This window comes from Perissodus microlepis, chromosome 15 (assembly GCF_051167445.1).
Source record: "Perissodus microlepis isolate ML-2025 ecotype Zambia chromosome 15, ASM5116744v1, whole genome shotgun sequence".
NCBI classification, from domain to species: domain Eukaryota; kingdom Metazoa; phylum Chordata; class Actinopteri; order Cichliformes; family Cichlidae; genus Perissodus; species Perissodus microlepis.
Window position 1 is genome coordinate 23,371,590 of NC_140475.1, and position 13,738 is coordinate 23,385,327.

At 40.7% G+C, this 13,738-nt stretch overlaps 1 protein-coding gene and 1 long non-coding RNA gene across 8 annotated transcripts in view; one reads left to right on the plus strand and one right to left on the minus strand.

The window, feature by feature from the left end:
* The window catches only part of col12a1b (collagen, type XII, alpha 1b), a 153,466-nt gene that overhangs the window by 99,240 nt on the left and 40,488 nt on the right, over nucleotides 1-13,738 (plus strand). For all 4 annotated transcript variants that reach the window (XM_084953563.1, XM_084953564.1, XM_084953565.1 and 1 more), the window contains 8 exons: nucleotides 1,678-1,820; nucleotides 3,686-3,815; nucleotides 5,975-6,094; nucleotides 6,244-6,390; nucleotides 7,188-7,304; nucleotides 9,535-9,687; nucleotides 10,835-10,909; nucleotides 12,767-12,906. In XM_084953563.1, coding sequence (XP_084809689.1) covers nucleotides 1,678-1,820; nucleotides 3,686-3,815; nucleotides 5,975-6,094; nucleotides 6,244-6,390; nucleotides 7,188-7,304; nucleotides 9,535-9,687; nucleotides 10,835-10,909; nucleotides 12,767-12,906 — 1,025 coding nt within the window. The remainder of the gene's footprint in view (nucleotides 1-1,677; nucleotides 1,821-3,685; nucleotides 3,816-5,974; nucleotides 6,095-6,243; nucleotides 6,391-7,187; nucleotides 7,305-9,534; nucleotides 9,688-10,834; nucleotides 10,910-12,766; nucleotides 12,907-13,738) is intronic.
* Nucleotides 1,647-6,629, minus strand: LOC146372206 (uncharacterized). Of its 4 annotated transcripts, none has more exons than XR_014802758.1 (5): nucleotides 6,478-6,629; nucleotides 6,217-6,403; nucleotides 5,940-6,100; nucleotides 3,557-3,688; nucleotides 1,647-1,761 (listed from the first exon to the last, which is right to left on the minus strand). It is a non-coding gene; the product is annotated as an uncharacterized LOC146372206 (long non-coding RNA). The 4 variants fall into 4 exon arrangements; XR_014802755.1 differs by having other exon boundaries at nucleotides 1,684-1,797; XR_014802757.1 differs by having other exon boundaries at nucleotides 1,684-1,797; nucleotides 6,184-6,403.

Here is a 13,738-nt window from a genome sequence, read left to right on the forward strand (position 1 = left end):
AGTTTACATCTGTTGCATGCAGTGATGCAAAACACAATAAGTACAAGCATATTTAAATTTTGGGTTGCTGACTGCACTCCTCTTAGCAAATATTGGATCATATCATTGGTGATGATCGTAAAACTCCGACTATAATGAACAAATGAGCCTTGTATGGAAAATTAATTATTTAATATCTTTTATACAAAACCCAAAAAGACAGAATGTGATAATTTTTTTTAAATCTCGTAAGCCCATATTTTAACCATAATAGAAAATAGAAAACATATCAGATGCTTAAATTGAGATATTTTACAATTTCATAAAAACCTTTAGCTCATTTAGAACTTTTATGGCAGCAACACATCTGAAAAAAAGTTGGGATGGAAAAACAAAAGGCTGGAAAAGTAGGTGGTACTAAGAAGAAACAGCTGCGTGAACATTTTATAGCTTATTGGATTACCTGGAAACAAGTCAGTGATATGACTGGCACCTTAGAGATGCAGAGTAAAGATGGACAAAGTTTAATATGCAAAACTTTAAATTTAGTTTTTCTAATTTTAGTAGTCATGCAACTGGGATATTCTATGCATTCAGGTTTATTAGTCTCCTTCGTCTTTTAGATATTAAAAGCAAACCATGGCATTTAATATAATTTGGTAGGAAACAGACAACTTTACAGAAGCTATGTTAGCATTAGCCAGCTAACATAGGTACACCCTCACTACCTCCATAGAATAATAGAGGATAAGAAGTCAAATGCTGATATTTAAGTGCACTTGAATAATTGATCATCAGCAAGTGTGAGCACCTCTATAAAAGCTGAAGATTTGGCAGGTCTGGAGCATTCAGGTGTGTTAACTCAATGCCACAGTCCTATCAGGGGTGGATGTCCCAGCAAATTCACCCCAGTCTGTCGGGCCATCTGTCCCACAGCTAATGCTCGACCCAAACTGCACAATGATCACAAGCATGGAAACAAATGAAGAAGAAGGGGAAGGAAAAAAAAAAAAGGAAAAAAAAAAAAAAAAAAAAAAAAAAAAAGAAAAAAAAAAAAAGGGAAATGGCCCAGGCAGAGTCCAGACCTCAACCTGATCAAAGTGCTGTGGTGGGACCTTAAAGAAAGCTGTGCATAAACAAATGCTCACAAAAGTCAATGAAGTGAATCAATGCTGTAAAGAAAAGAGGGCCAGAGTCCTCAACAATGTTAATGGGTCCAGTTCGTGTGGAAGGGCCTGTACTGATAAATTATATTTTACATTATTGCTGTAAAAAAAACTACTGAATCATGAGGCATACTCAGTTTTTCACAGGTCTGTTATTGTGTTGATTCTCCAGTTTAGTTAAAATGTTTTTTCTTCCCTTGGTCATTTGATTTATTCCTTTCTTTATTCTGAAAAAACAGAAAAAAGTAGGCTTTCAGGGAGGGGGCCCTTAAAGAGAAATCTAGTATAACTAAATGCCTTCGTGGGCACCATTATATGTAAATGAGGATTCAACTCTGGGTGAAGTAAAGTAAAACTTCAGAACTAGAAATGGTCATAGAGGTTAAGTGAGTATATGTATATAGTGTAGCTATAGTAGGATTTAAAGCATTATAGAAATCAAATAATCTTTTATTCATGAATTAGAAAAATATATTTCTATTTATACATTAAAACAAATTCTCCTATACTGCTTCTGTTTGATATGGTGCAGTACCCCGTGCTGGTCCCAGGAACATGCGTGTGTTTGACGCCACCACAAGCACCCTGACCATCGGCTGGGATCACGCTGAAGGGCCTGTAAGACAGTACAAGATCTCCTACGCACCCATGACTGGAGACCCCATCACAGAGTCCGTAAGTGAAACTTCAAGCTCATTGATGTCCACAATATCAAATGATCTCAGATAACATCAACATGTTACTGGTAACAGTGCTAAAGTAGAGCAGTCGTCCCAGAGAAGGAGCCAGTCAGTACAAATTTAAAATCAGGCATTAGTGATGGCCACATTTCCAAAATGGTTTAGTGGCCTGTTTGGGGGTAAATATACTTTCCTTCACACTCTGATTACCTACCTGTATTGTCTGAAGGAAAGCTGGTCTTACCCTTGCAGAAACTAAACTACGCACACTGATGATAATATTTTTAAAAACTACCTCAGAGGCTGAGACATTTTGGTGAAGTCATTTCGGAGGAAATGCATCAGACCCACTAACCTCAAGTGTATTTCTTACTCTCTGTTTAACCCATAAAGAGGGATTAATCTCAGGTGGTGATGTGTTTTGTTTTGGATAAACTGGCCGCAAACCCTCGCCATTCACAGCTCGCTTTGACGTCCCCCTCAGACTATGCGGTGAAGTCACATCTCAGGATTCCCTCACCTCATTCAGGATATAAATCACAGATTAGGGATACTAATTACAGGCTCAGTTAAATAAACAGTATAATTTGGGGCATAATAGCGTTATTAATAGTTCTGAATAATAAGTTGGAACGATGGTGGAGAGCGGAGATGGCCCAGCTGTGCTTCCTTTCTGCTCATTAGTCTAACACTTGCTCAGAGTGAGTCAGCTAACTGCAGCAGAGGGACGCCGATGAAAGGAGTTCTCCAGACTGGGATTGACCAAAGAGCTCACGACTATTATTTATACTGATGCAAAGTGATCAATTTAGCATCTGTAAATAATGTGGAAGGTTCGTGTTGGTACACAGTGTCTATAATCCCACCGAGAAGCAATTTTCTGCCTCACAAGGCTGAAGAAGTTATTTCCTGTTTATTAGAGAAGTAGTCTTCTAAAATATTCAAGCCTAAAATGTAAAATTGTGCACCACCAACAGTGTTTGTATTTTTCAGGCTCTTCTCTTTATCTTACTGCACAAACCAAATTTATTAGCACTAAAATTTGGAATAAAATTTTACCCAAATTTAACTTTGATTAATTGATTTTGATGACCGTTTCTCATTTAAACTAATATTTGGGTCCTTGATTCAAATTCCAGATGAATCCAAATGGTTTTCTATTATTTTACTTTTATTTAAACAGGGAGCAAAACTCACCACTGAACATGGACTGTATATAAAAGATATAAGGGCATAGCTGTAGGAAGTTGTTTCAGCCTGCATTCTTTATATTGGCCAGCAGGGGGTGATTCCTTTGGTTGCAAAAAGAAGTCCATCCTGGTAAAAGGACTCTTCTTGTCACTTGAAAACTTTCTGATGGGGTTATGGCCTTAATCAGTGCACTTCAGTAAACTGGTTAAGATAGCAAAAAAATAAATAAAAATCTATAAAAAATAGGAAGTAAAATAATCGAGAATTTGACTTCATTGCAAGGAGGATGTGTGGTTTGAGTCATCTTCACTTCAGTTTATAGTCTCTCTGTTTATAGCATGACACCCTTTATTTCTTAGATCTTTGATTTAGAAAAGAGGAAAACTCCCCAAAAACTGAATAAGAGAGAAAAAGGAAGCAGAAATCTCCAAAATCATACATGCACAGACGTGTGTGGAAGGAACTCTGGGGAAAGCAGGTGTGGTAGCTTTTCCTGTGACTGGGAGCACTGGGTCAGCTCCGCTCACCAATTACACATACCATGTGCAGCAGATGTTCAGACAGCAAAGCAACTCAGGACGCTCTGGATGTAAATCTTTCCTGACTGATTTATGCTTTTTCTTCTTCGGCTACTGAAAATCTCTGACTCTGTGCCGTTTGGATCTTCAGACTCTGGTTTTAGGAAACAGAAACAATGCCATGCTTCAGAATCTGCTCCCAGACACCCCATACAACATCACTGTGGAGGCCATCTACGCTGAGGGGCCTGGAGGATCCCTCAACGGGAACGGACGTACAAGTAATAAAAACCTCTTTGACCTCTAGTTTTCTAGCAAAGGCAGATTTTCAGAAATGATGGTTGTCTTGTGATATTACACAATCCCTTGCAGCTGTCACAGGGTTTCTGCACATTTGGCGTCATAGCTGGGCCGATTGTAGTAAACAACAGGCTTTCTCAAACTCCTAGAAGGCAAATTTTACCCCTCAGCAGCCATCTTTCAAGTTATTTAAAAGCTTCCAACGAAATTAAAAAAGGAGAGATCCATGACTTTAACTGCAATAGCCAGCAGTATGTAAAAACTCCACGTATAGAATCAACAGTCAAGTTTGATTTAAACAGAAAGCTCGATATTTAGTTTTTGTTTTACCCAAAATAAAGTTTAAATCTTTTTCCTGCAGGTTATTCTGTATGTCTGCTACACATGCTGAAGCCTTACAACATGGCTGTATCATTAACAGAGCAGATGTAGCTACCTGTATCACTTCTACAGTAACAAGTAGATATACCTGCTGCTTGTCTACTGTGTCGAAACGAAGTGATTAGCTCAGATGTTTTCTGTGGCGGCCCCTGATTGGCTCTTTGCGGGCAGAGAGTGGACAGCTTCCATCTTTGGTCTTACAGAGTTCTCCTTAGATATACATTTTTTAACTTTCTGTCATTACTTGTATTCAAACGTGAAATAAATCTTGTTTGATTAAGTCTATCAACCATCTATCAGAAAGTAGCAAAAAATAAACTCCCCCTTTTATATTTCCTACTTTTGATTTTGATATTGACCGTCTGTGGAAGGTAAACCTCACAATCCGCTCCACCAGCATCGTGCTACAAACAATTCTAGTACATTTGGGATGTAATCCAGCACCTCAGCAACTTTTGTAGTGGTTCAGCTTCGAGGCATTGAACCCAGGAGCTTAAACGCAGCGACCACAGCAGCACTTAGGAGTGAGTTAGAGTAGTAACAGAGAAAATAAATACATTAAGTGCGCGTCAGTTATCAGGGTCTGCATGTGTTAGTGTGAAGAGTTTGGACTTAAAGGGGAGAGCACTCGATCGGCGAGCAGTAGGCTTAGTTATACAAACAGCAGACACTCAGAGTGTGTGTGTGTATGTACCTGTTTCGATATCTTTGTGGGGTCCAAAAATTGGAACATTACTGTGGGGACCAACAGTCACTTGTGAGGACAAAAGTGACAAAAGTAATTTTTGAGACTCAAAATGTGGTTTATTGTCAGGGTTACATTTATTTTATGGTTAGGTTTAGGCTGAGGGTTAGGGTTAGGCATTCATTTTTGATGGTTGGGGTTAGGCTAAGCGGCTAGGGAAGGCATTATGTCAATTGGATGTCCTCACTAAGATATCAAAACGAGAAAGTGTGTGTGAGCCACTTTCAGGCATCCGTCCAATTCTGGACACACACCAACTGGTTTCTTCACCAAGACTAAGTCCCAAATCTAAACACCTCTATTACATAGGATGAATTTTATAACCTGACTTAAGGCAGCTCATTCCTGACAGCCAGAAAGGAAGAGGCTGATTTTTATTATTACTGAGAAAATGTCCCCCTTTTTTTAACAATGCTCTGTGGTTTTAAACAACCTACAGGTATCAAGTTAATGAAAGGCTAGGGGGTTGTTCTAGCGTTTAACAGCAGCGAGAAGACGGCATGTCAGCTTCCAAACTCTGAGCTCACTGAAAATTTTGCCACAGTAGGTGTAAAATGCTCCCCGGTGTGTGGACGGCTGATATTTACGGTTCAGTTAAAGGAAAGAAAAACAGCCAAAATAAAGTTCTGTGTCATTCAAATGCAAACTACAAATTCACTAGTGCTTCTGTTTCTGTTTTGTTGCACATGAAGCTGCAGTGGATTTAGTTAAAAAAGCCAGAAATTCTCCTGCTGCTCTCCCCTCTCCACCCAAACAATAAACCTCCTTTTTGACTTTATGGGGCCATAATTTACTAAATAAGCTTTAAGTTTTATTAAATATGACTTGAAACTTGCGATTCAAGGCTCATCAGGAAAGTTGGAGAGTTTAAGCTGGCTGAGTCACTTTTGCAGCCAGTCTAAGTGGCCAATAGAGGAACAGGCGTTTTTTGGTACTTGCACATTAGCATCATGTTTTAGCCCTGCATGTTGATGCTTACCATGTCTAAAATTCGATGCCTCCTCTGTGTCAAAGTCGGCATGTTGAGTCCCAGAAACCTTCGGATCTCGGACGAGTGGTACACGCGCTTCAGGGTGGCCTGGGACCCAGTGACTGCACCCATCCAGGGATACCGGCTGATCTACACCCCTGCAGGTGAGCCTTAACAAAACCATTGCGGTTAATCAAACATGTTTCTCTGCACACACATTGTGAATAATGTCTTGGTTCCTAAAAGCTGTCACCTGATTTTTACTTCTCTTCAGTTTCTCACTCACTTCTCATTCTCCGCTCTGTGTTTCCAGGCATGAACCAGCCCATCGACTTCTTCGTTGGAGACGTGAGCTCTTACACTCTGACCAACCTGCAGCCTGGAACCACCTACGACGTCAAAGTGCTGGCACAGTACACCAGCGGTGTGAGCGCGCCGCTCATTGGCCAAGGGACAACACGTACGTACAGGAACTGTAATTAGACGCACAAACTGCTGATTTATTTCAAATGTCGCTCATAATTGTTTCTTAAAAAACTCACTGGACCTTGGCGTCCTCTCGTTAACCCCTCCTGATTTTTCACGTCCAGTCACTTCTGACACTTTAACTTAAGACCAGAGAGAATCCCAGGATTTATCTGATGTCTTTTCAGTTGCTCAGATTTGTTTCTGGCTGACTGAGATTTGGACTTAAAGGCATGTTCACACCTGTTTACTATTTAGTCTGGTTATATTGGCCTCAGGTGTTGTTTTTTTTTTTTTCAAGTTGGCATGATTTGTTTGGGCCGGAGACAGTAATTACTCTCAGGTGTGGAACAAAACAGCTACACCAGGAGCCCTGAAAAGAAATGGGCTCATGAAGTGAAATATCATCATCATCATCATCATCATCGTTTATTTATATAGCACTTTAAAAACACACAAGGCTGACCAAAGTGCTGAACAACAGAAACATAATAGATACCATAAGAATAATAAATACGATAAAATAATAAACAAGCGGAAATACCAGTCAAGTTTCTCGCTACCTAAAGTTACTCACCTGGTTCCATCAGGCAGTGCAGCTAACAGATTATCAGATGTACTCTTTTTTTGTTTGTTTGTTTTTGTTTTGTTTTGTTTAGCTAAACAGTTCCTGTCTCATAGAGAATCTCTATTTTTCATCAGTTGTTAAAAGAGCTTAAAAAACATGAATCGTCCGACATTTGAACAGCCTAAACCTCCACTGTGCTTAAACTCAGATTTTTTTTTTTTCAGTCTACCTGAACGTAACCAACATTGAGACCTACGCCATCGGCCACGACAAGTTCTGCATCAAGTGGACACCACACAGAGCGGCCACGTCTTACCGCATTAAACTCAACCCAGCGGACCGTAAGTCACCTCACATCACTTTTTAAATATCATAATCAGCTTTTGTGTGTAATAATAGTAATGTAATAATAATAGCACTTAGACCATTTCTATGTAAGTCTCTAAATGATCCAAAACCACATGGTTGTGTAACATGTCCTCGGATAGATCACGGAAGAGAACCTGCAGTGATTTTCATCAGAAGTTTCTGATATTTCATTTCTCTGCAGATGCATTAATCTTGTGGTGTGGCTCTATCTGCCAGTGATCCTGATTCAGAGTGACATATTTAAATTGATGCATGTGGTAAAGTGTGCAATAAGACTCCCATCAGATGTCTGAAAACATATCTGCAGATGACATCATCCCTGCAGATGCTGCAGAGACTGTTTTGACTCAAATGTTTTCTTGTAATTTCCTCCCTGAGGCTGTTTAAGTTCAGGCTGCCTATTTTCGGTTATTGATCAAAAAAGATCAAAAAAGTTTTGGCCGAGGCTGAAGGCGCCCGACCACCAAGCTTTAACTCCATCTCTGTTTGCAAAGAGTACATCCTTTTCAATGACTTTGGAGTGTCCGAGGTCCATCTGGTTCATACTCGCACGTGGAGATAGAGCATCCATGTTTAAATATCTTTATGGTAGTCATTAGACGTTTGGGCTGCCAGAACAAACACGGGTCCATTAGCATGAGGCAGATGGTGGTTAACCGCTACCATAGGAGCCGTCCCAGTGAGACGCAGCAGACGCTCAAGTCAACAAATCAGTCGACTGTTTGTTCTCAAGTGGAAATGCAAAGAGCGGTCGGAGCCAGCGGTGAGATGAGTGGGTGGAAAAACGGTGAGCACGGGTCTTCTGCCTCCATGTTTTAACATCTGTGGTGAGAAGAGGAACATGTGGTTCAGACTCTAGGCTATCTGATATCCTGCTGAAAAGTCTGAGGGCTTTTATTTTGCCAACGCACTCTCAGCTCGGACCTGAGTGCATCTTGATGAAAGAGGGCCACCGTTCTGGAGTCGATCTCTCTGAGAGGTGTGCGTGTTTTCACAAAATAATTTACATGATCGATCACAACTTGTTGATGTTACTGGACATATTCTGAAGATATCTGCAGCAGCGGAGCTGCGGGGAGCGTTGAATCCGACTTACTTGAAGTGCATTCGGGACAGCCAAACGCCCGTGCGATAAACACGTTTTGTTTGTTTGCTCTCGCAGAAGCGCTCAGAGTAAATAGGAAATCTTATTATCAATTTATCAGCAGCCGAGACAAGCGGAGAGATAAACATTTCACTGGAAGGGTCAGGGTGCTCTGTGTGTAAAGTAATCTTTATTTTCTTCGTTTAGCAACGAAAAGTCCACTAAACTACAGACAACAGTCATGAAGTGTGGTTGGTCAGTGACTGTGAGGTCATAAATCCTGCAAGGGCTTTCAGGTAGTTTAAGACGTGCTCAAAGAAACTTTTCCTCTTTTGGAAACTTTCTGCAGTCCTCTGAGGCTCACTGCTTGTGTGCATAAGCAGAGAACATGCTCACCCACTGTCTTAAGGTCTTAGCTGGAGCCCATCCCAGCTGTCAGTTAGCAAGAGGTGCAATATTAGAAGTGGTAGACTACCCAACATGTATACTAAAATGTACAGGGATATTAATTTGTAAGTGTTGGTGAAGTGATTGGACCAGACTGTCTTTAACATGGAATTGATTTCAAATACAAACACAGATGGTTTGAAATGGAACTAGAACCATGAAAATGCTGCAGAATAAACCTCCTTTGTCCCTCATGAGGCTGAAACGGACACAGAGAGTGCCAGCGTCACAAGCCAGCAGGCTTTGGTGTTAATTTACAAGCCAGAAACATAAGCACCTGGGGAAGTAATCTTTGACTCATTAGTAATAATTATTAATACTGTCATACTCAGGAGATGTATGAAGTGAGTAAAAATCTTAGTTTTCTTCACAGGAAAATTTCAACATGATTCAGGGTCCAAACTGTGTAAAAGTCACTGGTGTGCATGACAATTCAGCCATCTCGAAAAATCTCGTGACTGAAGAACATGAGTCAGTGTTTCCCTCTGACAGGAACCAATCACACTGAGCCCACAGCACCTGGAAATAAACTCTAAATGAGCCGATCGGGAGGTCGAACCTTATTAAACCTCGATGAAACTTTTGAGCATGTTCAGAAAAGTCCATCATTTAATTTAAGACCACTCCACTGTACTGTGATGTGTTTACATGTGTTTTTGATTCCTCTGTAGCATCCAGTAAAGGACAGCATGAAATCACCATTCCCGCCGGCCTGCCTCAGTACTGCTTTGACGGACTCTCTCCCGATGCTCTGTACACCGCCACTGTCTTCGTTCAGACGCCAAATCTGGAAGGCCCAGGAGTCAGCACCAAAGCGAGGACCTGTAAGTACTAAGAAAGTTCTGCAGTGAGGAGGAAAACTCTAGAAAATCGAGAGAATTCTGCCCTTAATAAATGCACAAAAACTAGAGTGTGTTTGAAATGTGACCGGTCTGGTTCACTGCTGTGAAAACGTGAAGTGCAGTATTTTAATTAGAGAATCAAACCAGTGGCAGGAGCACAACCATCAAAAGAGAGGTCGGGTATTTATATCTTGTGGGGACATCTACTTGACATCATGCTTTCCCTAGCCCCTTACCCTGGCCATGAAAAATGAATGCCTAAACCTTACTACAACCGAATTGTAACCCTATCACTAAATCCACATTTTGAGTCTCAAAAATGCCTTGAAACTTGTGGGGACCCACAAAGATATGAATACACACTCACAAACACACACATACACACAATACATGAAACAAACATAAAGAAGAGAACAACAGTGTACTGGAGATAACGAGTCAAATTTAAAATCAAAATATATAAACTTCAAGATAGCGTGGTCTCGGGCCGGAAAGCAGGTGTAGTTTAATCAGGCAGAACATCTGAAGCCTTGAGGTCAAAATTGCCTTTCTTTCATTGAATGAGACCGCATCCTGAATTTGGGTCAATTTGAGCAGCGCGACAAACAAGAATAACTTCCTGCACTTTAATAATTAAATTAAAGCATCAGGGTTTTTGATCTGGAAATATAATTTCATCAGTTCTTTAAATAGTGATAAAATACTTTGTGGTCCAAATGTCCTGCGAGTGACATTGTCTTCAGCTGTCTCAAGTTTTTTATATTGATGTTTTAACTCAAAATGAGTTTAAACTCGCATTAATCTGTCCTTCATGTATCCTTAGTACAAACCAACAGCATCTGCATCACTGACGGAAAAACACATAAAAACACGTCCCGAGTGGATCGGCCCACCTTTCCACAGAGAACACGATCGTAGTAACAGCTGCGTGGCTCCGACACGCCCGCTCACAGTGCAGTCGTGGTGTCTGAGACATGAAGCATGATTCCAACTGCAAATTGCATCATCTCGCAGTGCGGCTCCAAAACAATGACTTCATCACGCGCCGTGATTACGCCGATTCTGTATTTATTACAAATATGTTGATAACAGTTTTTTTTGTTTTTTTGTTTTGTTTTGTCTCTCACAGTGCAGGAGCCAACTCCAGACCCAACAACCCCGCCTACTCCAACAGCTCCACCCACCATCCCCCCTGGATGGGCAGGTAAGCCTCTAATGACATCCATAATCCAACTGAAGGCGAGTTGAATCTGAAATGCATTCTTGTGTTTTGGTTGATGAGAGTGATTTTTTATTTTTTTTGTCTGGTACCCAAAGACAATCTTTAATGCATTCAGGTCAAAAACATGTAGAAAGCTTAGAGTAGCCATAAGAATATATATATATATATATATATATATATATATATATATATATATATATATATATATATATATATATATATATATATATATATATATATATATATATATTTATTTATTTTACACCCTTCATGTTCAAGCAGTGTAGAAATTCAGCTCAGCCACATGAAGCCTCCAACATGATCTCAACCAGCTTAGGTGGAGAAGGGACAGACAGACACGTTGTTTTCAGTATTTGTGCAATAAATGGGCGCCTGTATTTGAATGTAACATCCATTGATTCTAACTCACATAAAGCAGCTATTGCTGTGTAAGTTTATCCTAAACTTTTACATACAGCCTGCAGCCCACAATATGTGGCCAATAACTTGTTTGAAGGTTCAATTTTCACATTGTGGCTACCGCCGTGATTTCTTTCTCATTGGTAAACATTTGTGACCCAACAGTTCTTTAATCTTTAATTTAATGCTGATTCTTGATTGTGAAAATTTTTATAAAAACTCACCCTGCATACAGACATCATAGAGGTCGAAATTTTTCAGGTTGTGTACGTGGTTTTTTTTCTGCTTTACTCTAAGGACTTTTGTAGTCTACCTCAAGTGGCCATTAGTGGAACTTCAGTTTCAGCACACCCTTTTAGCTGCTTGGTGTTCCAGGTAGATGGGATGTCTCTCCAGCCCGTTTTTGGGTCTCCTCTCAACTGGGCATGCTCAGAAGAAGCAGCTTTTTTTCAGTGACTGTCTTAGCAAACACCAGCAGCTGTTAACTGTTGCTTTACATGTCAAACGTTTCTAGTAAATCCTGTTTTCCCCCAGTCTCACTGCTTTTGCTGACTCTGCTGTTTCATTAGGCCTGCGCGCTGCTTTGCAATCTCAGATGTTTGGAGACTAAAGGTGTATTTTTGAATCTGTCTCCAGAGTCTTTGCCTTTTTTTCCTAATAAAACAATATAAAAAATACAAATAATAATGAATTTTGACAGCAAAAGTTACAAAATGAGAGTTCAGCTTGGGTTGATAAGGCTTCCATCTGTCGGCTTCTCACTGGGCCAATTCTGTGTGAATCATCTCCCAATATTTCCCCAAGAAACTCTCCCAGGACTGAACGGATCAAGTCCTTTCATTCAAGCTCGGCCGTGTTTGGAAAATCCTCGACGGTGACTTTGCGAACGCAGAGTCCTCCTGGATCCAGCTCGGACTAGCGGTGGATTAATGGCCACCACATGTGGGCCCGCGGGGGAGCGCGCCCGTTAAGAACCAACAGCTCAGGTGTTGAAAAAGAAAGCGAGTGCAGTCCAGAGAATTTGTTTGTGTCATTTGGTGCTGTGTGAAAGTTGTTTATAGAGCTCAGAGTAGGCGGAGAAGATAAAGAGGGGTGCATCACATGAGGCCAAGATTATTTAAAGCTTTTCGCCCAATTCGTTTTCATGTGAGAGGAACGCATTAGGGAGAGCTTGGTCCTTATGCAGACCAAATGTTCCCGGTTTTATTTTGCCAGTTTGTTTTTTTTTTTATCAGTGGAACCCATAATTATCGCGAACGGTTCTATCACGGCATTTGTCTCAGGCGTTTTGTTTTGTTGCACACCGTCAGCTGACTTTTTTAATGCGCTCCAGCTTGCTAATTATGCCATGTTATGATGCAACAACTGGCCTGTGGACTCACTGACTCTTTTTTTTTTTTTTTTTTTTTTTTGCCTCAGTCTGCAAAGGCGCCAAAGCAGATGTGGTGTTCCTCATCGACGGCTCGTGGAGTATCGGCGAGGAGAGCTTCACCAAGGTGGTGCACTTTGTCTCCGACATGATTGCCGCTTTTGATGTCATCGGACCCTCAGGGATGCAGGTTTGTGCTGAAAACACTGACAGTTATTCCCTCTGACAAGGAGGAGTAGTGCACCCGGTGCAGTTCTGTGTTATTTATACAACAGTTACCTCACAGTGATTTATATAGTGAGACCCTGCAATAAAAAGTGCAAAATCTTTGTGAAGTCAAATGGGCCATGCAAGGCCAGTGCAGGCTATAACATGCTCTACCTACTGCACCTCCACCCCACAGTTGAGGGGTGAAAAGGCAGAAAAGGAGAAAATAGAGAGACGAGGAGTAAAAAAGAAACGCTCAGTGTGTCACAGGAAGTCCCCCCCCCGCAGTCTGAACTTATAGCAGCATGGCTAAGGCAGGATTCAGAGTCACATGCAAAAAGGAAAGTTTGAAGCCTAATTATAAAAGTAGAGATAGTGTCTGTCTCCTGAATCCAAACTGGGAGCTGGTTCAACAGAAGAGGGGCCTGAAAGCTAAAGGCTCTGCCTCCTATTCTACTTTTAAATACTCTTGGAACCAGAGAACACAGAGAACATGTACCAAGCCAATGAAATGCAGTTAGCATCTAACTAGCAGTGCATGAAGGTGTCTTAGCTACATATGGATGTAAATTAGCACGTCTCATGGAGATGGTGATGCTAAAAAGTCTTTAAGTTAAGATCATTTAGAGGAGACACTCAAAAACTTTTCATAAAATACAAAATAAATCTGCTTATTTTTCTGATCTGATTCCAAGAAAAGAATTCATTAAATAAAATTTCACCTTTTCTGTTTGTCTGAATTAATGAAATCCCCCAAAATCCTGCCAGAAGTTCTCATCTGCACTGAGTAGCAGCTGAACAAGCAAGTATGTGAC